General features: G+C 45.7%; 1 protein-coding gene and 2 long non-coding RNA genes across 11 annotated transcripts in view; all 3 read left to right on the top strand.

The window, feature by feature from the left end:
• Positions 1-21,268, top strand: part of MGLL (monoglyceride lipase) — a 150,443-nt gene extending 129,175 nt beyond the window's left edge. For all 9 annotated transcript variants that reach the window (XM_083418766.1, XM_083418767.1, XM_083418765.1 and 6 more), the window contains 4 exons: positions 2,467-2,577; positions 5,281-5,370; positions 12,574-12,789; positions 16,319-21,268. In XM_083418766.1, coding sequence (XP_083274892.1) covers positions 2,467-2,577; positions 5,281-5,370; positions 12,574-12,789; positions 16,319-16,444 — 543 coding nt within the window. In that variant the 3' untranslated portion in view covers positions 16,445-21,268. The remainder of the gene's footprint in view (positions 1-2,466; positions 2,578-5,280; positions 5,371-12,573; positions 12,790-16,318) is intronic.
• Positions 6,662-9,723, top strand: LOC310667212. Its single transcript, XR_014506210.1, has 2 exons — positions 6,662-6,775; positions 7,126-9,723. It is a non-coding gene; the product is annotated as an uncharacterized lncRNA (long non-coding RNA).
• LOC310667216 lies at positions 12,879-16,312 on the top strand. The gene is made up of 3 exons (XR_014506215.1): positions 12,879-12,970; positions 14,750-15,466; positions 15,897-16,312. It is a non-coding gene; the product is annotated as an uncharacterized lncRNA (long non-coding RNA).
• Positions 21,269-22,073: the final 805 nt, after the last annotated feature.

Genomic DNA, 22,073 nt, shown 5'->3' with positions numbered 1-22,073 from the left:
CCCCTTTGAACAGGACCCCTATTAATTAATTCAGTTGAATTTGCCTTAGGAAACAGAGACAACTACAAATCCCATGCTCCCTGGCAGGAAAATGAAAACTTTGAACATGCTCAGGACCATCATTTTTGGTTCAGTAGGGGCTAGGCAGCCTTCTCCTGTTTCTAGAAAGACTTTTCTTTGTTTGGAATGGGTAGTAGCAGAATTCAGCACACACAAAATAATTAATTTTAAGTTTCTGAGTGTTCCCAAGGAAAGTTCAAAGCAAAACAAAAATGATTTTTGAGACAAGCTGGTTGAGTTCACCCGTTATTAGTCCGAATGCGACCTACTTGAATGAAGATGTTTGGTTTGAAGCTCATATCATACCTTTAAAGGCAAATTGACTATAGCAATAGTCTGATTCCTAAATTCTCATCAGAATGAAGTCTTATATAGTCTTCTTGTCGTTTCTACATGTAAACAGGATTATGACTCTCCAGCTCCATAGAATTTCACCAAGGCAATTAATTGTTTGTAGTTCCCACTGAGCACTCCCTGCTTATTGGTGCCTGAGATATGCTCTGTCCTGGTTGTACTAATTTGTGATCCAAGATAGCCTTGCCATTTGATTATTTGAAACAATGTTGTTAAAAGACTGGTCAAATATTAGCCAACAATACTCAAGTATTTAAAGCCTTAGTTTAGTCTCTAATTGCAAAAGCCCCTGTCTCCAAGAAGATTCTAGAGTCCAGTCCTTCACAGGATTTTTAAAGACCGCCATACTAGGCCTTCCTCCCCACAGCAAATGTAAAGGACTCTCTTTCTCTGTTGAGCCTAGTTCCCAGCGAGGTGTTTGTGACCTGTGCCGCTGTGGTGAAAACTCGCATATGTGTGCTTCATGCTTCTTCCTAAAGTTCATGTTTCAGTTCAGACCTGCTTTTATTATTTGTACCCCGCCCACCTGAGTGAGTTGCCCCAGCCACTCTGGGCGGCTAGGATAACTGGGCAGTAAGAATAACTAGGCCCAAATGATTCAGCCTTAGTTCTCAAATACCTCATATGCATAAGGGGAAAGTAGGGGTTTTGGCTGAGAGCTGTGCTCTGAATGCCAAGGTACCTGCAGGCCATTCACACATGAATTTGGCTGCTCTATGTGAGGCAGCCAGTTAGAGCCCCCTCTCAAGCAAAGGAGCCCTACACACACACACACACACACGAATTTAAGAAGTGTTGTGCTGGATCAAACCAAGGACTTATCTAGTCCAGCATCCTGTTCTCACAGTGGCCAACCAGATGCCCGTGGGAAGCTCACAAGCAGGACATGAGTGCAGCACTGCTCCCCCCATTTGAGCTCTCAAGCAACTGGCATTCAAAGGCATGCTGCTTCTGATACTGATACCAGAGGTTGTGTACAGCCATTGTGACCCTGAGCTGTAGCTTCTGGAGGAGGAAAAAACCCCAATGTCAGAAAACAGTTAGCTTTGCCTGGGTGGGTGTGTTTAATAGCTGAGGTTTTACTCAGTGTCTAGCTGCACAACTCTCTTACTCATTCAGTTTTCTCTTTGTCTTTTGTTGGTATCCTGGATTATTTTTTTGGGCCAGACTGTTTTTTCTGCCATCTCCCCTTTTCCAGTTGCATGGCTCCTTAACTCACCTTGTCTTTCTCGATAACATACAACCATCTCGTGCCCCTTTGATTGTGTCAGTTCTTCCTCCATATTCTTTACCTTTATATGCACATCAGAGGCAACCATACCCTTATTTCTTGCACCTTGTTGCCCCACCCCAATTACTGTTTTAAATTTCATAGGTGGGAGGGTAGTAAATAAAGTAGTTTACTGTTCTTATTTCTCTCTGCTAAACTATGTATAACTTGAGATTTATATATGGATAAGCTTGAGCTTGATGTAACTATCACAGAATAGCTCCGTGCAGATTGACAGGATGCCTTCTTTCATATAATTGTGCCTCTGAGTGTAGCAGTGGCTGCAGCAGCACTGGAACCCCTTTTGAAGCACAAAAATTGCTCTGCTGGGATTGGCAGGTGAATCACACCTGTGATACACACTTGTATCCATGTTATAAAAATTGAGATTGCCAGCTTCACAGGCATTGTGATCCCATGTTGGCACTTCAAAAAAATAGTTGTCAATTGAACTCAGTGGCATGTGAGGATGAAACTCTTATCTAAAATTGTTTTTTGTTGTGTGTAGAAGGAAATTCAAGTTAACTGCTTTGGCTCAGTTGTAGCGCATCACTAGAGCAAATCGACAAGATACCTGGATACAGTAACAGACCTGGTTACTGTACTTGCCTATAAAATACTTAGAATCCCTCTTTGCTCTATTGGGATTAATATTCCTGCATTGCGGGGGGTTGGACTAGATGACCGTTGGTGTCCCTTTCAGGTCTACAATCCTGTGACTATAATACTCATTGTAATTGCCAGTGTTTTCACTCAAAATATTGCTTGCTTTTTCATTTCAGGGAGGAGCCATCTCCATCCTCACCGCGTGCGAAAGACCAAATGACTTTTCAGGCATGGTATTAATTTCTCCTCTAGTAGTTGCAAGCCCAGATGTAGCAACACCGATCAAGGTAAAAATACAGGCATAAATTAATTTCCAACACACTAGCTAAATGTCAGCTGAGCTTCACACAGTCTCCAGCCAGTAGCTCTTTTTTCCCACCAGTCCTTCCTCTCTGTACATGTCAGTTTGCACTAAAAAAGAAAAGAAAAGGGGGAAAGGATTGATTTAAGGTCCTTACTAATTTTAAATGAATTTCAGAGGAAAATTCATGGTCACTACGAAGACTATGGGGCTAAATATGTGTTGGAAACATGTGAATAGTAAAATCCCAGTGGCTGCCTTTTAAGAAAGCGCATGAGGCAGCATTGAGAGTGAGAGATATGGAGCAGAGAAACCTGCAAAGACCTGACAACTGGCCTTTGCTGTCACTTTACCTTTACAATCCCCCCCTCCCCGGTTGTTTCCATATTCCAGGTTCATGTTTACCTTTGTAAAGTCACTATGAGTGGAAGGACACTTGACAGTTATAATTCTGCCTAATGACATACATTTATGTGATTAGTGGGCTTGGGAGGCGAAGTTCAACCAGGTTTGCTTTAGCTTCATAGGTATAGTCTCAGTATTACACAACAAGCAATTTTGAATTTGCTTGCATTTAAGTGGATTGGGGGGGGGGGGATGCCCTGAGATTGGAAAAGTACCCTCCATCCCTATAGCCAGTCCCGTCACCTGTTAATGGTAAGCATGGGAGCATGCATACAGTTGATGCTCTACTCAGACTTTATAATGGTAAAATTTAGATTTTTAGAATGGGGACATATCCTAATCTTCATTATTTATATCAGTGGAATTCAGCTAAGTTTTACTCAGAGAAGATCTATTGAAATGGCTGCCCCTAACTTGGACATATTCGTTAGTCTACTCTGAATAAAACATAGTTGAATCCCACCTTATTTGTCTTGTTAAGAGTGCATGCAGTGCATTTATATGTACCATCATCTAGATCTAGATTTCCCAAACTTTGGGTCTCCAGCTGTTTTTGGACCACAACTCCCACCATCCTTAGTTAGCAGGACCAGTGCTTTGGGATGATGGGAATTGTAGTCCAAAAACAGCTGAAGACCCAAGTTTGGAAAACCCTGATGTAGATGGATATGCACATAATGAGTTAAATCTACCAACCACAACTCCTGGCAGAAGACACTGTGCAAGAACCTGCTCAGATGAGTTCATTAGCTTTTCCTCAGATATTTTATCTATCAAGGTACTTGTTACACAAAGCTGTTTAATTAAAAGCCTGTTGTTTCACTTAGTATCATCCCCCAGGAAGCCAGGACAACTCATCTCCTCAGGCCAGTGCTAGGAACTAAGCCTAGACAAAACACACTAGGCAGAGTATAAGTAGTAGTGCACAAACAAAGCACAGGGTCACATTCATGTCATATATTTAAAGCACTCTTATACGTCTTTAATAGTCATGGCACCCCCCCCCCTCAAAAAAAGAATACTGGTAACTGTAGCTCATTAAGGGTGATAGGAAATATAGCTCTGTGAGGGGGTCTCCTAACATGTAGAAATATGTGCATTACTGCTAGTGGAAAGGTGAACTTTTCCAAGTGACTTGAAGTTGCAGGACCACATTTGCATTTCTGAAGAATACATTTATGTCCTAAAATCTCTCTCTTGGCCCATGTGCTAAATGGAGCTCATGAAGCTTTGGTACAAAAGGAGTGTTCCATGGCAATGGCATTTGCAATGCCTGTAAATGCTTCTGAAATCTGTGACTGCTTTGATATTTGGTACCTTGGAGAAACTCTTCATTTCATCCTTTTTATCTTTGCTCTAATACAGTATAATTTCCCAATCCATAGCAACTTTGATGAAGGAGAATGAGAGAATGTTATGTGACTGGGTGTACTTAATGGATTTGTACTCTAGCAAGGTCGCACTTTATACTTTGCAGGAAGTATCTCTGGATACAGTATTTGACATTCAAAGAGACTATAAAACAAAGGCCCAGCTATTTGTTTTCTTGGTTGTCAACATTTCCAAGCAATCACCACTTAATTAGAAGGTAATTTTCAAAAGATCAGAGGAGAATTTTAAATATTGGGATTGATTGCAAAATGCTTTTAGTGGGAGAAAGAAATACATTTTCCTTCTCTTCTGTGGGCATTTGTATGCTCCGGAAGTTCAGACCTTTTGCATTTACCTCCCAGAGGGCAGGTATGCAATAGATTTCCTTAGTCAATGCCTGCACATTTGTTCTTGTTTATTTGTGTCCCCCTAGAGAATGTGCTTCGCAGAAAGAGTTGCAGCCTAGGCAAATACTGGGTGGATTGCACAGGCAACAATTTGCATTGTAACAGACTGAAATTAGAAGTAAATGGTGATGAGACAAAATTGGACTGCATTGAAAAGTGAAACGCTGCCTCAGTATTAGCTTCTTCAGCAAGGACACTCTCCCTGCTCATTTTGGTGCCAGGAAGAAATGCAGGAGTCCTGAAGCGGGACAAAGATGTGTTGAGGAACACTGCCTGTTGCATCATGCTTGTCCTTGTAAATGGCCGTGGGAACTTTTCCTGCCTTTTCAGTATATTTGTACTAGAGCTGTTAGTTGGCACTTAAGACTGGATCCTCAGCTGGAATATAACATTGATGTGGTGGTACAGCAACAGAGAACCTCAAACCATTTCTGCCACCTGCCGATCTGGCTCCTGCAATTCTCTTCTTTGCTGTCCAAGTTACTAACTACATTCATCTCCCTCAGGTTTTTGCAGCTAAAATACTTAACTTAGTTCTGCCAAACTTGTCCCTGGGATCTATCGACCCAAACGTCATTTCCCGGAATAAGAAAGAGGTGAGAATTTTATTGCTCTTGCAAATCATTGCGGTGTCTGTTCTTGTTTCCCAGTCTTGTCCATTTGTTCTTGCCTCAGCAGTTTGACTGAACTACAAGGGCCAAGTTGCATCTTGGTGCAAACTGATGAAATGCTCTTGGAAAAGGGATGGGACCTTGTCTGTATAGACAATGAGAAAATTTCAAACGGCACTTAGGAGGAGAAAATTTAATCCAGCCTGAAATGACTTAATCCTCATATGTTTTGCATCAGTATTGTGAAGCAGGGAAAATTCATTCTGCCATTCTGTGTCCCTGTTCTTCATCTTAATATGGAAGCAAATGGGTTGACTTCATAGTTGCCATGATGCACCAGTGGTGGAGGCTGCCCAGTAGTCAACCTTGCATTTTGCAGTAGCTCTGTAGAAAAGCACCTCCGTGCTGCTTACAGACATTTCCTGAAGCACAGGATGCAAACCTGCTTCTGCAGCCGCTAGTAAAACCAGAGATGTCCACAGCAGCGTTAGCATCAAAACAGTAACAAATAAAAATGTTCTTTAAAGGAGAACACAGTCGTGGGCATACAGGGAGGGGGGACTGAATGTAAGCAGAGCCTGACAAAGGATTGCTAGATGGGGTTGTAGTTCATAGTAAAGATCAACTGAACTGACAGGAAATGGCACTCTGGGATTTTGAAAAAAGCAGGAGACTATAGCATGTTAGTGAACGCACATTCCTACCTCCTCAGATTTCTCTCAGATGCACTGTAAATATACTGAATGCTGCTAACTCGCTAGGTAAGCTGCATTGCAATGATTTAATACATGCTGATGGAGCTCTCACCCTGGAAATGCTAAGAAGGTGTCTGACAGCAAAGTGCCAACAAGATGCCAGCAATGCAGCAAGGTTAAAATGCTTCTTAGCACATCCAGCCTGTTGTAGTCAACATAGTCAACAACACTTGTACTTAACAGAGAGGTCCACACATAGCAGCTTAAGGGAGGATTGGGTGTATGTGGCTAAGTAATTGAGCACATGCTCTGCATTTAGGGTTTCAGATTCGGTCTTTGGTATCTTTCATTGAAGAGTCCATGAGCCAGACTGCATGCTAAATTTCCTGTGTTTCTGGGCTTTTCAGTACAGGGATGTTTTAACTTAAATTGCTGGCACAGGGGCTTCAACATACCTGTAGCTTGCATAGTAAAAAAAACAACATTAAAATGCTCTTATTAAAATGTATGGGGTGGTCCGTGTCTCTCTCCCTCCCCCCCCCCCCCCCGCAAATTGCAGACACACAGGGGCAATAATCCAGATCAGAACCACAGCAGGTGGCAAAGGGTTAAAGCCTTCCAAATCCCCATGCTAGGGTCCCAGCAATTGGTGTAGAAAACAAATCAAATACTTAAAGGCACAGCTACATACAGTGGTGCCCCGCAAGACGAATGCCTCGCAAGACGGAAAACCCGCTAGACGAAAGGGTTTTCCGTTTTGGAGGTGCTTCGCAGGACGAATTTCTCTATGGGCTTGCTTCGCAAGACGAAAATGTCTTGCGATTCCTGGGGGGGTTTTTTGCTCCCCACCCCCTTTTTCTAAGGCACTAAGCTGCTAATAGCCTTTTAGCAGCTAATCCGCTAATCCCTTAAGCATTTAATAGCTGCTAATAGCCGCTAATCCGCTAATCCGCTACTGGGCTTGCTTCGCAAGACGAAAAAACCGCTAGACGAAGAGACTCATGGAACGGATTCTTTTCGTCTTGCGAGGCACCACTGTATTGAGTGTAACTTGTAGTTTGCCCTTCTGATAACAGATCTGGCTAGGAAAGATCCCTGCCTGGGAGAGCCTGGAGAGCCATTATCAGTCAGGCTAGACAATATTTACCAGGAAGAAACAATGGGCCGTCTCTCCAGAAGGCCACTTTTGGCAAGTTTCCATGGAAGTCATCCAATCCTTATAGTCCACATGTGCAATGTATTGGACCTGTACTAGCAGTAGCAGCTCGCATGGAGTGGTGGTGTTGTGTAGCCACCCTCCCAACACTGGCACAGCATACCTGGACAGTGCTGGGGCAGGGAAGGGCAATGGTGTGGGTAGGACTGTGCAGAAGTTGGATTGGCTCCACCAGTAAGGCCATGCAGTCCTGCCCCAGCACCGCCCAGTTAACCTGTAGCAACACTGGTGTTGGCCAGGCAACTCTGTGATGCTGTTCCACTGCACTGACCACTACTGCTTAACAAATGGCTTTGGAACCAGGAACACCTCTTTGATGTGTCGTCATACATTACAAATACCTAGCAATTTGGAAATATTGTCTAGTCTGCTGAGATTAGATTTCTTCTGAAACATGAAACATTACCTATAAAAGTTTGGACAGTCTCTCTCTCTCTCTCTCTCTCTCTCTCTCTCTCACACACACACACACACACACACACACAGCGGCCCCCAGTTTCTTAGTTCCACCTACACTCATAATCTTCAAAACACGAATTTAGAATCTGCTGGGAACAGCATGGGAATTTGTCTGATATGCACATGAGACTGTATCAGATTAAAAGCCCATCCAGGCCTTTCTAGGGCCTCTTCTTCACAAGTGTGCTCAAGACACACCTCCCAACACCTGTAGGGTGTGTGTATTAAGACCCACCCTATTATTGTGACTATAGTTTGTTTTAAAACGTTTTTAATGCTGTATTTTCAGTTGATGTAACTCAACTTGGGAACTTATGGTGAAGGGCAGATGATAAATTGAAATAGTAGTAGCAGTAGCAATAGCAATAACAGAGCCCAGCGATGCAAAAATGCCCAAGGTGAGTCAAAGCTGATCTCTGACTCCAAAGTTTGTCCATCTCTGCTATGTGCACCAGAACTTCCAAGCAATTTGAAAACATTGCCATGTCTTCTGACATTGGGTTACTTCTGAAAAATGACCTATCTGTAGATTGACAGAAATAAATCCCCAGCATTTTAGTGTCACCCACACTCAAAACCTGCAGAATACAAGTTTAGATTGTACTGGGAACAGCCACTATTTACATGCTGCACGTATTCATCTGCCAGACCAATTTCTAGTCTCTATAAATATCATTGGGATGTCCTCCAAGAATTTCCTGACTTGTTTGTGTTGCTAGCAGTTTGGTTTTGCAAACCAGGAACTGAAATGTAAATGGTGGATTTGAGACATTTTGATCAAAAAAAAAATTCTTGCTTGTTAAATCTGATGCAAAACTCCAGATGTGTTGGGGTGCAATTTCAAAAGAAAGCAAGGCTGTCACCATAATCTAAAATGTGTTTGATGCAAAGGCTGTGTTGCTATAGGTTTATACTTGTCGGGGGTGGGAGGCTTGCCTGCCTTAAAAACCAATAGCCACTGAATCTAGTTGAACAATCCCTATTGGTCTCATATTATGATGTGCATCTCCATCTGCATTGAGATACATCCAGCTGGTTCAGTGAACCTGAGTGATCATTACAAAGCAGATGGGAATCCAGAATCCAACCTTCTCCCACACAACAGTCTTCCCCTCCCAATCTCTGAAAAGGTCATTAAACCAAATTTTAGGGCTGAAGAACTGTATCAGGAAAGGATCAGGATATTAATCAGGAATTCAACATAGCGCTAAGGAGATCACTCCGTTGGTGCAAGCATTTATGCTTACCTGATGAAGAAAGCGCTCCCCCTGTACCCTGTTCTGGGGGTTCCCCTGACCGCCACCCCCGAGATGGGGGAAGCCCCGTTTCACTAGCAGTAAGTAGTCCTTCTCTGTGGTTTCACTAACAGGACTGGTTAGATGAACCCAGGCAATAGTTTCTGTGCTGGAAACTTGGGAGGGGGTTGCAAGCATCATGATTACTCTGCAGTATCAAAGCAACTCTCAATGTTCCAGTGATGTCTATTGTGTTTTCTTCTTGGTTTTGCTTTACTGTACTTACTTAGCCGCATTTCTACCATAGTTTTGGTTTTTTTATTTCTTTTCATTTATATCCTGCCCTGCCTCCCAAAGGAGCCCAGGGAGGCAAGCACATCCACAGTTGTTGTTTTTTTAAAAAAGAAGCATCCTAAAACAGTTAAAAACGGTTTCGATTAAAAAGACAGTTGTGGTTAAAACCTTTATTTCTTCCAGTGACCTCAGGGTTGCTAGGGACAGTATTTTTCAGTCACTGAATGCCTGGATAAACAGGAACGTTTTCAAATAAGTGCATGTTTATTTATCTTACCACTTACATCAAAGATTAATTTAGTGATAACATGTTGTGGGATTGCCACTGATTACATGCTAGAAAGGGCACATTCTTTTCCCTGAATCACAGAGCAAATTCAAGAGCCAGCAGCATATTACTACTGCTGCTATTGCGTCATTTTATAGCTGCATTTTTATTTTTTTTAAAGCATGAGGTTTTCATAAAATTAGTATAATTTACTATATGTTTTAGGAACTTGTTTGTTCATTATGCATTTGAAAATGTGTTTGGAAATAGGATATTATATACAAATTTTGCATGATGGCTCCTGATAGCGAGCAACAGGTTTTTGTCTATGGTCGGATACAGTTGGTCACCATTTTGACTCAAGATGCCATTCCAGGGCTTGTGGTTTCTTGCTCCTGTCAAGGCACAGCCAGGAGTGAGGGAGGAATAAAATGGAGGGGGAGTGTTGAGCAGCCTATAGTAGCACACAGCTTGTTAAACAACAGCTAAACGTTAACTATGGTTTTAGTGGATGGGTGAATTATTACATTTGTATCCCACCATTTCTTTAAGGAGCTCAAGGTGGTATACATAGTTCTGCCCCTCCCATTTTATCCTCACAACAACCCTGTGAGGTAGGTTAGGAGATGTGACCGTGATTGGCCCAAGGTCACCCAGGGAGCTTCACAGCCGCCGAGTGGGGATTTCAACCAGGTCTGACACTTTAAACACTACACCACACTGGTTTAAGGTCATGTGTGAACCACACCTTTGACTCCATCCTGTTTACTAACATTAGAAGGAAAACACAGGCAACACAAGCGTTTAAGGGAAACTTACAGGCATTGAGGAGCATCCATTTTGAGATGAATCATCTCTGCCCATTCTTCCTCTCTATATGCCCCATTCTACGCGGTCACATCAGCTGCCCTGGTCACTAACATCCCAGCAAAAGTTGTTTAGTTTTTTAAAAAAAACTCTCTCCTGAATTAGGATTAAAAAATAAAAAATCAGCATATAACAAGGCTAGGAACAAGAAACAAAGAAAACCCCATTAGGCTATTTCCTGGCATTTGTGGCTTTGCATATGAGGGTGGCGAAGGTGGTACGTCATATGAATTTATCTACATTATTTTATTCTGCGGGAAGAGGACGTCTGTCACTCCGCCCACCCACTCCTTTGTGATTTTTCTTCCCCCAAGAATTCTTTTATCTGTTGCTTTTTTGTCCGGGAAGCAGCTTGAGGCTGGGCTGCCTGCACGTGGTGCTGTGTCACAGCACCAAACAAACAACTTGGCAGCTTTTAGTCTGCAGCCAGTTGCTAAGTAGCCGGAGCAACCCAGCACTTTTGTTTAAATTGGAGGAGAAAAGTCAAATTGGCCGGGGTGAAAATGTCAGAGCACACCCAGGTGCTGAGAAAGGGAGTTGGCAAAATTGCATGCACTCGCCTCAGTTGTTCTGTTAGCCATCTCTTTTTTCTTCTTCCCTGAAAGCACATTAAACAGGAAGCCAGGCCTTTCTAAAGCAAGGTTTCTCCTGAGCAGAAATGGGAGGAGGACAGTGAAGAAGCAGGGTTTAGGGGTCAGCAAACTTTTTCAGCAGGGGGCCAGTCCACTGTCCCTCAGAACTTGCGGGGGGCCAGACTATATTTGGGGGGGATGAACGAATTCCTAAGCCCCACAAATAACCCAGATATGCATTTTAAATAAAAGGACACATTCTACTCATGTAAAAACATGCTGATTCTTGGACCATCCACAAGCCAGATTTAGAAGGCGATTGGACCGGATCTGGCCCCCGGGCCTTAGTTTGCCTACCCATGGTTTAGATGCCTAAAGGCAAGGGAAGAAATGCCTTGATTCATACTTGGCTACTTATTTAGAGTGGACTATTTGCAACCAAGTTATCCCATTGGTGCAGGGACTTAGGGACTTCCACCTGTACAGAAGGATTTCCTTTCCCTCTTCTCTTCCCCCATCCAGGCAAACAAAATCTGTTCTGGGTTTCCCCACAACCTTCCCACGTACCCCTTAGGCACAGGGACACAACCCAGCATTTCTAAGAAAAACATATTTCCGAAGGAGAAATAGAGGCACACGTTGACTGTGCCCCACATTTCCCCAACAACAGTTTTGCACCCAAGCTGTGTTTCAGTATTTGCCTAGAAAGCATATCTGCCTTCAAAAAAATCAAAGCAACCGCCCCAAACCAACAAGAAACTGAACTTCGGGCACATGCAGCATCTCCCATGAGTATTGAGCAAAGTCCATTTCAGAAAAACCATATTATCTACTGTTTATACTTACTCTTTACACAGCCGCGGAGATAAGCACCGCCAGGCAGTTTCCAGTGGCCTGAATCCTCAGGAGGGCACACCACGTACCCCACATGCTGGCTCCAGCCACCCTGCTCCTCTCATTGCTGGTCCACTGGTTTTCCTTTGCCCAGTGCTTAAGCCCAGGTGGCTGTGGCTGGCGGCCGCCATTTTAATTACCCCACAATGCTTTTGGGGCCCCAAGACTGCGCTGCTTTAAAGCAATAGTACATAGAGCTCCAGAATCATTGTGGGGGGATTAAAACAATAGATGGTAGCATTTGCTGGCTAAATTGGCTTTTATTTTTTGCTGCTGCTGTGCCTGCCTTCTATTGTCCAGGGAAGAGAAGGGCCCCCTGCTGTGCCAAGGGCCACTACAGGGAGTGGGGGCAGCAGGAGCCCCACCAGACTCTATGTCCTGCTTAATTTTGAAATATTTTGGAATTGAGATGCTTATTGATACTTTGTGTTGATTTTTCAAAAAACAAATTGTATTGTTTTTGTTGCTGTATATTATGACCTGCTTTGAACCTGGTTTTCTGTAGAAGGCAGCATATAAATTAAAACCTCTCATGTGACTGCAGTCAAAACTGAGAACCTTTGTGGAGGCTTCACCACATGAGAAGAGGGTGTCTGTCCATTAAAATGTGCTGCCTTTAAAGCAAGTATCCGTTGAGGAGTTGGTTAAGCCATGGCATGTTCATTAAATGTCCCTTTTATTTCAACAGGTTGACTCTTACATCACAGACCCGCTGGTTTACCATGGCGGCATGAAAGTCTCCTTTGTCATCCAGTTGCTGAATGCCATTGCCAAAATAGAGCGTGCGCTCCCCAAACTGACTCTTCCTCTGCTGGTGCTCCATGGTTCACCTGACAAACTCTGCGATATCAAAGGCTCTTATTTGCTGATGGATACGGCACCAAGCCAGGATAAAACTCTCAAGGTTATCTTGGCTTTTTTTGTAGGATTAAGGGATCGGTGTTTACTGCTTGGCAGTTCGATTGGGCTCCTTTCCGACTGATGTAAGGCACTGTAGAGGAAGACCTTACCTGGGGGAGAGGCCTGTGTCAACTTCTCTATCTTCCACAGGGTGAAATGAGTTAAATTCTGGGGCAATACTTACCGTATTTTTCGCCCTATAGGACGCACCGTCCCATAAGGCGCACCTAGTTTTTTTGGGGGGAAATAAAGGAAAAAAATTATTTCCCCCCCAGGCGCGGGGTTGGGGAAGCCCGAGCTTCCCCCGACCCCAGCCCCCAAACAGGCAGCTCTCTGCAAGCCGTGGGAGCCCAGTGCTGGCTCCCGCTGCTAGCGGAGAGGTCCGCGAAGCCTGGGCGCGCTGAGCTCAGCGCGCGCAGGCTTCCGCATGCAGGCACCTCTCCGCCAGCAGCGGGAGCGTTCCCGCTGCTAGCGGAGAGGTCCGCGAAGCCTGGGCGCGCTGAGCTCAGCGCGCGCAGGCTTCGTCATGCAGGCACCTCTCCGCCAGCAGCGGGAGCGCTCCCGCTGCTAGCGGAGAGGTCCGCGAAGCCTGGGCGCGCTGACCTCAGCGCGCGCAGGCTTCGGCATGCAGGCACCTCTCCGCCAGCAGCGGGAGCGGTCCCGCTGCTAGCGGAGAGGTCCGCGAAGCCTGGGCGCGCTGAGCTCAGCGCGCGCAGGCTTCGGCATGCAGGCACCTCTCCGCCAGCAGCGGGAGCGCTCCCGCTGCTAGCGGAGAGGTCCGCGAAGCCTGGGCGCGCTGAGCTCAGCGCGCGCAGGCTTCCGCATGCAGGCACGTCTCCGCCAGCAGCGGGAGCGCTCCCGCTGCTAGCGGAGAGGTCCGCGAAGCCTGGGCGCGCTGAGCTCAGCGCGCGCAGGCTTCCGCATGCAGGCACCTCTCCGCCAGCAGCGGGAGCGCTTCCGCTGCTAGCGGAGAGGTCCGCGAAGCCTGGGCGCGCTGAGCTCAGCGCGCGCAGGCTTCGGCATGCAGGCACCTCTCCGCCAGCAGCGGGAGCGCTCCCGCTGCTAGCGGAGAGGTCCGCGAAGCCTGGGCGCGCTGAGCTCAGCGCGCGCAGGCTTCGTCATGCAGGCACCTCTCCGCCAGCAGCGGGAGCGCTCCCGCTGCTAGCGGAGAGGTCCGCGAAGCCTGGGCGCGCTGACCTCAGCGCGCGCAGGCTTCGGCATGCAGGCACCTCTCCGCCAGCAGCGGGAGCGGTCCCGCTGCTAGCGGAGAGGTCCGCGAAGCCTGGGCGCGCTGAGCTCAGCGCGCGCAGGCTTCGGCATGCAGGCACCTCTCCGCCAGCAGCGGGAGCGCTCCCGCTGCTAGCGGAGAGGTCCGCGAAGCCTGGGCGCGCTGAGCTCAGCGCGCGCAGGCTTCCGCATGCAGGCACGTCTCCGCCAGCAGCGGGAGCGCTCCCGCTGCTAGCGGAGAGGTCCGCGAAGCCTGGGCGCGCTGAGCTCAGCGCGCGCAGGCTTCCGCATGCAGGCACCTCTCCGCCAGCAGCGGGAGCGCTTCCGCTGCTAGCGGAGAGGTCCGCGAAGCCTGGGCGCGCTGAGCTCAGCGCGCGCAGGCTTCGGCATGCAGGCACCTCTCCGCCAGCAGCGGGAGCGCTCCCGCTGCTAGCGGAGAGGTCCGCGAAGCCTGGGCGCGCTGAGCTCAGCGCGCGCAGGCTTCGGCATGCAGGCACGTCTCCGCCAGCAGCGGGAGCGCTCCCGCTGCTAGCGGAGAGGTCCGCGAAGCCTGGGCGCGCTGAGCTCAGCGCGCGCAGGCTTCGGCATGCAGGCACCTCTCCGCAAGCAGCGGGAGCGCTCCTGCTGTTTGCGGAGAGGTCCGCGAAGCCTGCATTCGCCCCATAGGACGCACCCAGATTTCCCCTTCATTTTTGGAGGGGAAAAAGTGCGTCCTATAGGGCGAAAAATACGGTAAGTAGGCCTAAGCACATTTATTTGGAAATAAATACCACTGGATGGCACCCAGCTAACTTAGAGTAGACCTGCTAAAATTAATGAACCCAGTTAGCCGTGTCCATTAATTTCACTGGGTCTGTTCTGAGTAGGGTGAACATTTTATTGATTTCAGCCAAAACATAAGGAAGTTAACATGAAGAGGTAGCAATTAGTACAATAGGCTAGCCAGCTCTCCCTTGATGCTGTTAGTAATGGGAAGCATGTGCAGAAAAACAAAAACGGGGAGTGCAATACCTACTAGGATTTCACAACCATAAAATATTTAAATTACACTTAATTTTTATTCATTCGATGTTTGAGTGAACATCTGCTCTAGCAATAGGAGAGTAAACAAAAAAGAGGGATAGAATGTATTTTTATCAGGTGTTGATGAGCAGCTTGAAACAAGCTGCCTTTCGAGCCATTTTGAAGTATTTATGAAGAATTACAGTGCATGCTGTGTAGTTTTGTACAAAAGGGATGGTGCATGCTGAAATTCAGCACCTGCTTTCAGTCCATGGTTACAAGCAGTAGTTATGATCAGTTGAACAAGGGAGAGATGTGGGGCTTCTTTTTCAATCTCTGTTTGGTTTTGTGTCACTAGCATTACCACTCTGTGTGCATCAGAGCATTAGGGGAAAGATGACTTGTTAATACATGTTAAAGTGCTGGTCTACAGTACAGTTCTTTAGTGAGAAGTGAGAGCTGGACCATAAAGAAGGCTGATCGCCGAAGAATTGATGCTTTTGAAATATGGTGCTGGAGGAGACTCTTGAGAGTCCCATGGACCGCAAGAAGCTCAAACTTATCCATTCTTATGGAAATCAGCCCTGAGTGCTCACTGGAAGGACAGATCCTGAAGCTGAGGCTCCAATACTTTGGCCACTTCATGAGAAGAGAAGACTCCCTGGAAAAGACCCTGATGTTGGGAAAGATGGAGGGCACAAGGAGAAGGGGACGACAGAGGACGAGATGGTTGGATAGTGTTCTTGAGGTTACCAGCATGAGTTTAACCAAGCTGCGGGAGGCGGTGGAGGACAGGGGTGCCTGGCGTGCTCTGGTCCATGGGGTCACGAAGAGTCGGAATCGACTAAACAACAACAACAATGTGCAGTTCTATTTTAGCAGTCCACAGATGGCCACAGTTGCTTGCAGGATGTGAAGGGTGTTATTGTAAGCTTGTGGAGTTCATTCATATACTACACAGTGCCTGTTGTGCAATCCTAACCCCCACCCTTGCTGTTGATGGTGGTGAGAGCAGGGGTTTAGGATGGCACATAGTGTCCTCTTCTCTGGACCTCCACTGGCAGAGAGGAGTTGTGGGTGCCAGTGGTGGTGGGTTAACCTTTGCCCTGGCAGACAGGAAGCTACCACTGTCAGTAGGCAGCAGAAAGCCCCCAAATGGGTCGTTTTGATGCATGGTACCAACATCTTTGGATCCATTGGGTCGTATTCAACTAGGTTTTACTCAGACAAGACCCGTTGAAATTGATGGGTCTTCATAGCTATAGCTTTGTGCCTTTAACCATGCTTGTTTCTTCTCTTTGCAGGTGTATGACGAGGCTTACCATGCCCTCCACAAAGAGCTTCCTGAGGTGACTGCATCTGTCCTTAAGGAAATACAGTCGTGGATTAGTCAGAAACTCTCAGCAGCTGAAGAAGCCCGTCACTCTTAAAGAAAAGCTGGCTTGAGACCTTCTTAAATGGTTGTTGGGCTATTCCGGGAAGATATTTTTTTCCTTTTCTGTTTTTTACAACCTCTTTTTGGGGGCAAAAATGTTTCTCTTAAAGGGACTCCTGAAATACGTTATTTTTAAACAGACATTTCCTGTGGCGTTGTGGGGAGGGGGGTTGCCACGCAGCCGCTTAAAGGGCGCTTCCTTCCCAGGAGAAAGAGCTACGGGAATGTTGTATCAGTACAGACTTCCCGGCTGGGGGGGCTGCTTTAAGGGACTTCCTTGAATCCCCCCTCAAAGCCCACAACACTCTCTAAACATGTTCTTTGTTGTCCAGGGAGTTCCTGAGGTGCTGAGGTATTCTTTTTTCATTTTTTAATATTGCAATAATCTTCGGAATGTTTTAAAAAATAATTGGCATCTTCCATGTCATTCAGTTTCTACTCTTGCCAGGTGACAATTCCTCCCTCCTCTACTTCCAAGGCTACAAAACAGGCCCAAAGGGAAACGTCGTTTATCAGATGGAGATGGAGCTAGGAAGGAAGTTAGGCTGATGGCGGAGTCTCTTCCTGTGTGAATTCAGGCCATGACTGTGCTTAGATTTAGGGCCAGGCCAGGCCGAAAGAGCCTCTCAGCCCTCAGGGCTTTGAGAACAAGGAGGAGTCCAGCAGACCACAGGAACAGCGCAAGCAGCACTCTAGATGTAGCGCTGTTTAGTGATCAGCCCCCAAAATGACGCCACTGAGGAACAGGACTAACATAGAAGTCTACAAGCCTGAAGGCGTAGACTCTTAAGCACACAAAAGAGATGCTGGTGATGTTACTTCTGCTTCCAGAAACCAAATCCTTCTTCTGTGCAAGAACTGTAATCTGTAAATACGCGTAGGGGCTGCTTTTCTTGTTATTTGTGTTAACTGATAACTTAAGATGTAAAGTCAAAAGTTATATTTAAAGAAAAATATTAAATATAATATATAATGTCTCTATAGGTCATTCAGAGGTATCTAGAGGAGGAGGAACAGAGTATAGAATGAGGGCAGGGGGTGTCACTTCTGCAACGTGTGTCCCTTTAGGGGATTTCCAGGCAGCACAAGTTGAACTCTGCCATGTTGCAGTATGAATGCAATTGCCACTTGAAAACCAGGGAGTAACCACCCGCTGCTTTTCCACAGTTCTCACACTCCTATTCCTCCTTTTAATTAGGATGGACCAGACAGAAACAACTTGCCTTTGGGGTAGGGTAGTGTTTGTCTCCCTATTCTTTTATTCTATCCATGGTTGGAAGGAAATAAGGGGAAGGAGTGAAAGAAAGAAGCCAAAGTAATGGAAGAGTCGGGGACAGGAGGCGATTGTAGAAGTTACTGGATTCTCTGAGTCCGTGGTACGTGGGGGCCCTGGAAGCTTGACTAGCAGAGTACTAGGGCTAGCATTTTTTGGCAATACTTACTTGAGGAGGGGGAAATGGGCAGTGCTAAGAATTGAAAAGAGCCACCTGTTGGGTGAAAGTGCTTGTTGCATATGAGGAAGATATTGACGAGGGGTGAGGAAATGGATAAAATTGGCTGTTTATGGTACGCATCTCTGAGGGAAGGGATTTGAGAGCAAGATAGTTATGTGGAATCTCTTAATCGCAACAACTTTGGGGTATTAGCTTTCACTGAGACTAGCTGCTTGGCCAGCCCAGACACATCTGCACCAGGAAAATATGAAGGAGCAGCCCATGGCTAGTCAAAAACATGCCACCTAGCTATGAAACAGTGCTTTCAGGCAGCCCAAAATTGCCATGTTTGTTGAAAGTCTGTGTAAAAGTGCCCCCCTCCACCCTAACCAATGTGAGGATTATGAGGTGCCTGCCAACTTTGCTTTGCAGCAGAATTCTTCTATTTACTACTATTTCCCCCTCTAGTATAACCCAGTTAGCACTGCTGAGCTAGTCTCCTGTTAAAGTGACTTTGAAAGAGAATCAGTTTAAAAGTTATCCATTGGGTGCCTACCATGATCTTTCTACAAGAGTGCCAGTCCTGCTTTTTCCATGCATTTCTGCTCTAGAGGTGTATGGATAGTGGGTAGGACTTTATAGAATAGATGCCCAGCAGGAGTTTGAACTCTTTTCACCTGCTGGTCTTTCAGCTTTGCACTGGGGGCGAGCAACACAGCATTCCCCACTGTCAAGATTTTTCAGCTGGACCAGTAGTCTGTGTTGCAGAACCACCCAGATTATGACAGTTTCACTTCCCACCTCCAAAGCCAGTTCCTTTTGGGAACTGTGAAAGAGAACTTTGTGTAATAACAAACAGCCCCCGAATCTAACTTTAATTAGCTCTGATCTGTTCTCTAATAAGGGTGTGAGTGGCAGAAGCTTAACACATCACAAGACCTCAGCAAGAGAAGCACTGTAGGAGTAACAGTCGCCTGGTTTGCGCAGACTTTTGCAACTCCTAGCAGTTCATCCAGATTTTTTAAAAAGGCCCCTTTTGTTATAGAATTAATTGTGACCATTTCAGGGTGCTTAAAATTTCCTTTGACAGGCCCCGGATTAATTATTGGTTGGAGATTTTATCAGTCATTTCACATCACAGAGGACTTGCCCTACCATAAGAGCTCAGCTGACTGAACCAGTGCAGCTGTAGTTGTGGCCTGTGGGTTACTAAAATGGAGACTGGGCTATGGGAGAACATCATGCTTGCCGTTGCATATGGGTGGTGAGAATTATTTCAGTGGCAAAAGCCCAGTGAATTAGATACACTATTGTTCTTCTGGCTTCATAATAGGCTTCTTTTCCCATTCCATGAGCTGAGGGAACAGGCAATATTGCAAGGGTGGTGACTAGCTAAGGTGAATGCCCTTGCATTTATAAGCCTTAAAAAAAAAAAATCAGGTAAGCTGCATGGATAAGCAGCAGTTGGCACAGAAATAGAAGCACTCAAAATGCATATTGCACATTAAAACGGCAATCAAGGTGGAGAGTATTCCAAAGATGTGCATGTTAGCTTAATTCTTCACCTATTCAGATCAACTGGGAGTTTAGCCACAGTGTGAGAAATCTAGGTCAGTGCTGGCTGCCTTGGAGGAGAAGTGCTTTTTCGCATTTAACTCCTACACACATGAGCACTGCTGTGCTGGCCTCTATTGTATACATGCCCAAAAGAGGTTCTAAGTTCAGTGCCTTTGAATAAATTTGTCCAGAGAAAGCCTGCTGTAACTCCTGAGCTTTGAAGCAATAGATAAAGAAGAGTTAGAACAGACTTCCCCAGTCTGGTGCCCTCCAGATGTTTTGAACTATAGTCCCCATCCCCCTGACCATTGCCAGTGGTGGCTGGGACTGGCAGGAGTAGCTGTGATCTTCAGGATCACAGGTTGGAGGCAAATGCATTGGAAACTATATTTATTCAACGGTCAAAGTCATGCATAGGTTTGAAAAACCAGACACTTACTTAATGGGAAAGCGATATCTACTGTTATTGGGAAAGTGATAGCTACTGTTCGTTCATTTTGCTAAGGACTATGCATTTGGGGAAATGCAGCCCAGAGAGTAAGTTAGGGAGGTTATGTTCCTTTAAGAGCAAATAGAAGCTGGCCACCTTCACATAGGCCTATTGAGCTTCCGTCTGCCATGGAGCTTTTAAAAGAATAGAACTAACTGCTTAAGTATTGCTTTCCAAAAGGGGGAGGGGCAATTTAAATAATACTCATTTGCTAGATGTTGGGGAATTCGAAAAAAGACTTCTATTCCTGCTGGGATAGAATAAACAACAGTTTGTAAACTGAATTGTACTGGATCAACACCAGTGAAGGCTCTAAAACAAAAAATCATTTCTGCTGTAGTTAAACCTGTCAAATCTAAGCTTGCTCATGCTGGGAAGTTGGACTTCTGCAGTGTTCTAAAGAAAGTAACTTGGTGAGCAACCACAGCTGGCAGCCAGGGGCAGCGCTTGGATTGTTGCAGGAAAACAAGGGCAGAGCCACAGGCGGCATTATGGCCATAGCTGTGGCCTCTTGCACCTGCCCTGAGAAAAAAGAGAGAGATTGTAGTGGTGATCTTCAGGAGCCTGCCTTGCTAATCAACATTAAACCAGCTGAAGCTCCTTGGGGCTGCCCTACCTCAGGCCTGCACAACTTGTGACCCACCAAACTGACTACAACCTCGCCTGTAGCCTGCAAAGTCTTCTGCTTTTACAATCCTAGACATGCAGCAGAAGTGGGAGTCTTACAGAGTCTCAGACATTGGTGAGTGAGCTGTTATTCAGCTTGGCAGGTGACAAATTGCACAGGCCTGCCCTACCTTAAAATCACAAACTAGAGTTCACCAGAAGCATCTACAGTTTTAACTTGTTTGATGCATGCAGTTTCTGGAGAGCAAAGTTCTCCAGAACTTGTATCAGCTTCCAGACTGCTGTGCTGGGGACCAACGGAGTTTCCCCCTCTTTGAGAACATAGTTCCTTTATGACAGAGCAATAGTTGTGTGTAACCAATGTATATAACCGCCATCATATGCACCGGACGTGGCATGACAACCAGCCTTCCCATAACATGTCTGGCACAACGTTTTATAATGAGCCTGCTCTTTTTATATCAATCACCTTACCACTTTGATGACATTATCTTACCAAGATAACTTATTTTTCCAAGTAATTCCTGTGCCACTGTTTCTGCTCGTTTCATTTGTGCTCCAACTCACACAGTACTAGACACTCAACATACATACACACTTGAAATGCCTGTATTTACAGCGAGGAGAATGTGTACAACTTAGATACTTTTGAGAGAAAAAGAAAAATAATATGTATATGAACACTAATAATAAAGATATGTTTTTTTGAGTATGGCATGATTGAGAGCATTTGTACCTACCCAATTGTATCAAGAGCTGCAGAGGTGTTTGGTTGTTGCTCTTTTGTAAACAACAACAGTGCTTTTACCCAGTTAATATTTGATAAATAGACCAGGGATCTCGTTAACCGAAGGGGAGTAACTCAGGGACATTCTGCAAATGATAATTCAAGTCTTTACCACACTCTAAAGACTGGGGCCTTTGGGGATGCAAACCCAGGTTAGAACAGGATTTACTGGCACGTGCTCATTCTCTTTCTTGATGGCACTGGGTTGTGTTAGCGAGGGCAATTGAGAGCCATTTTGAAGTGCAGGCTGGGAACACCACATGGGTGAAGACTATAGCGTACACTTTCACATTGTTGAAAAGAAAGAGCCTGGGCACAAAGAATAAATGCTAAAATGCCACTGAGTGCTCATATAAATGTTTACTCATTTTCCCCTTGTGGGCTTCCCACAGGCATCTGATTGGCCACTGTGAGAACAGAATGCTGAAGTAGATGGGCCAGCAGACTCTTCTAAGCTTATTAGAGCTCCCATGTCTCCAATATGGCGCCTTCATTGAGTATACCTGCCTAGCTTCCACTCCTTCACTTTGCACCATCACTTCAACCTCTGTTCAGCTTCTGAAATGCACATACACTTCCCGTGATACTTCTTTGCTCTTAAATGCCGGTGTTCTTAAGCCATTTCATTCCCAGCCTGCGTGAACAAGGCCCACAGTACACCAGAGCTTAGAAGCCCAATTATATCCTTTTAAGCTGTTTTAGGGCCTCTCCAAATGGATTAATTTACTTT

Source organism: Podarcis tiliguerta, assembly GCF_965153285.1.
Source record: "Podarcis tiliguerta genome assembly, chromosome: 2".
Classification (NCBI taxonomy): Eukaryota; Metazoa; Chordata; class Lepidosauria; order Squamata; family Lacertidae; genus Podarcis; species Podarcis tiliguerta.
The sequence above is the reverse complement of the archived record's forward strand: the minus strand, read 5'-3'. Positions and strand labels throughout refer to the sequence as shown.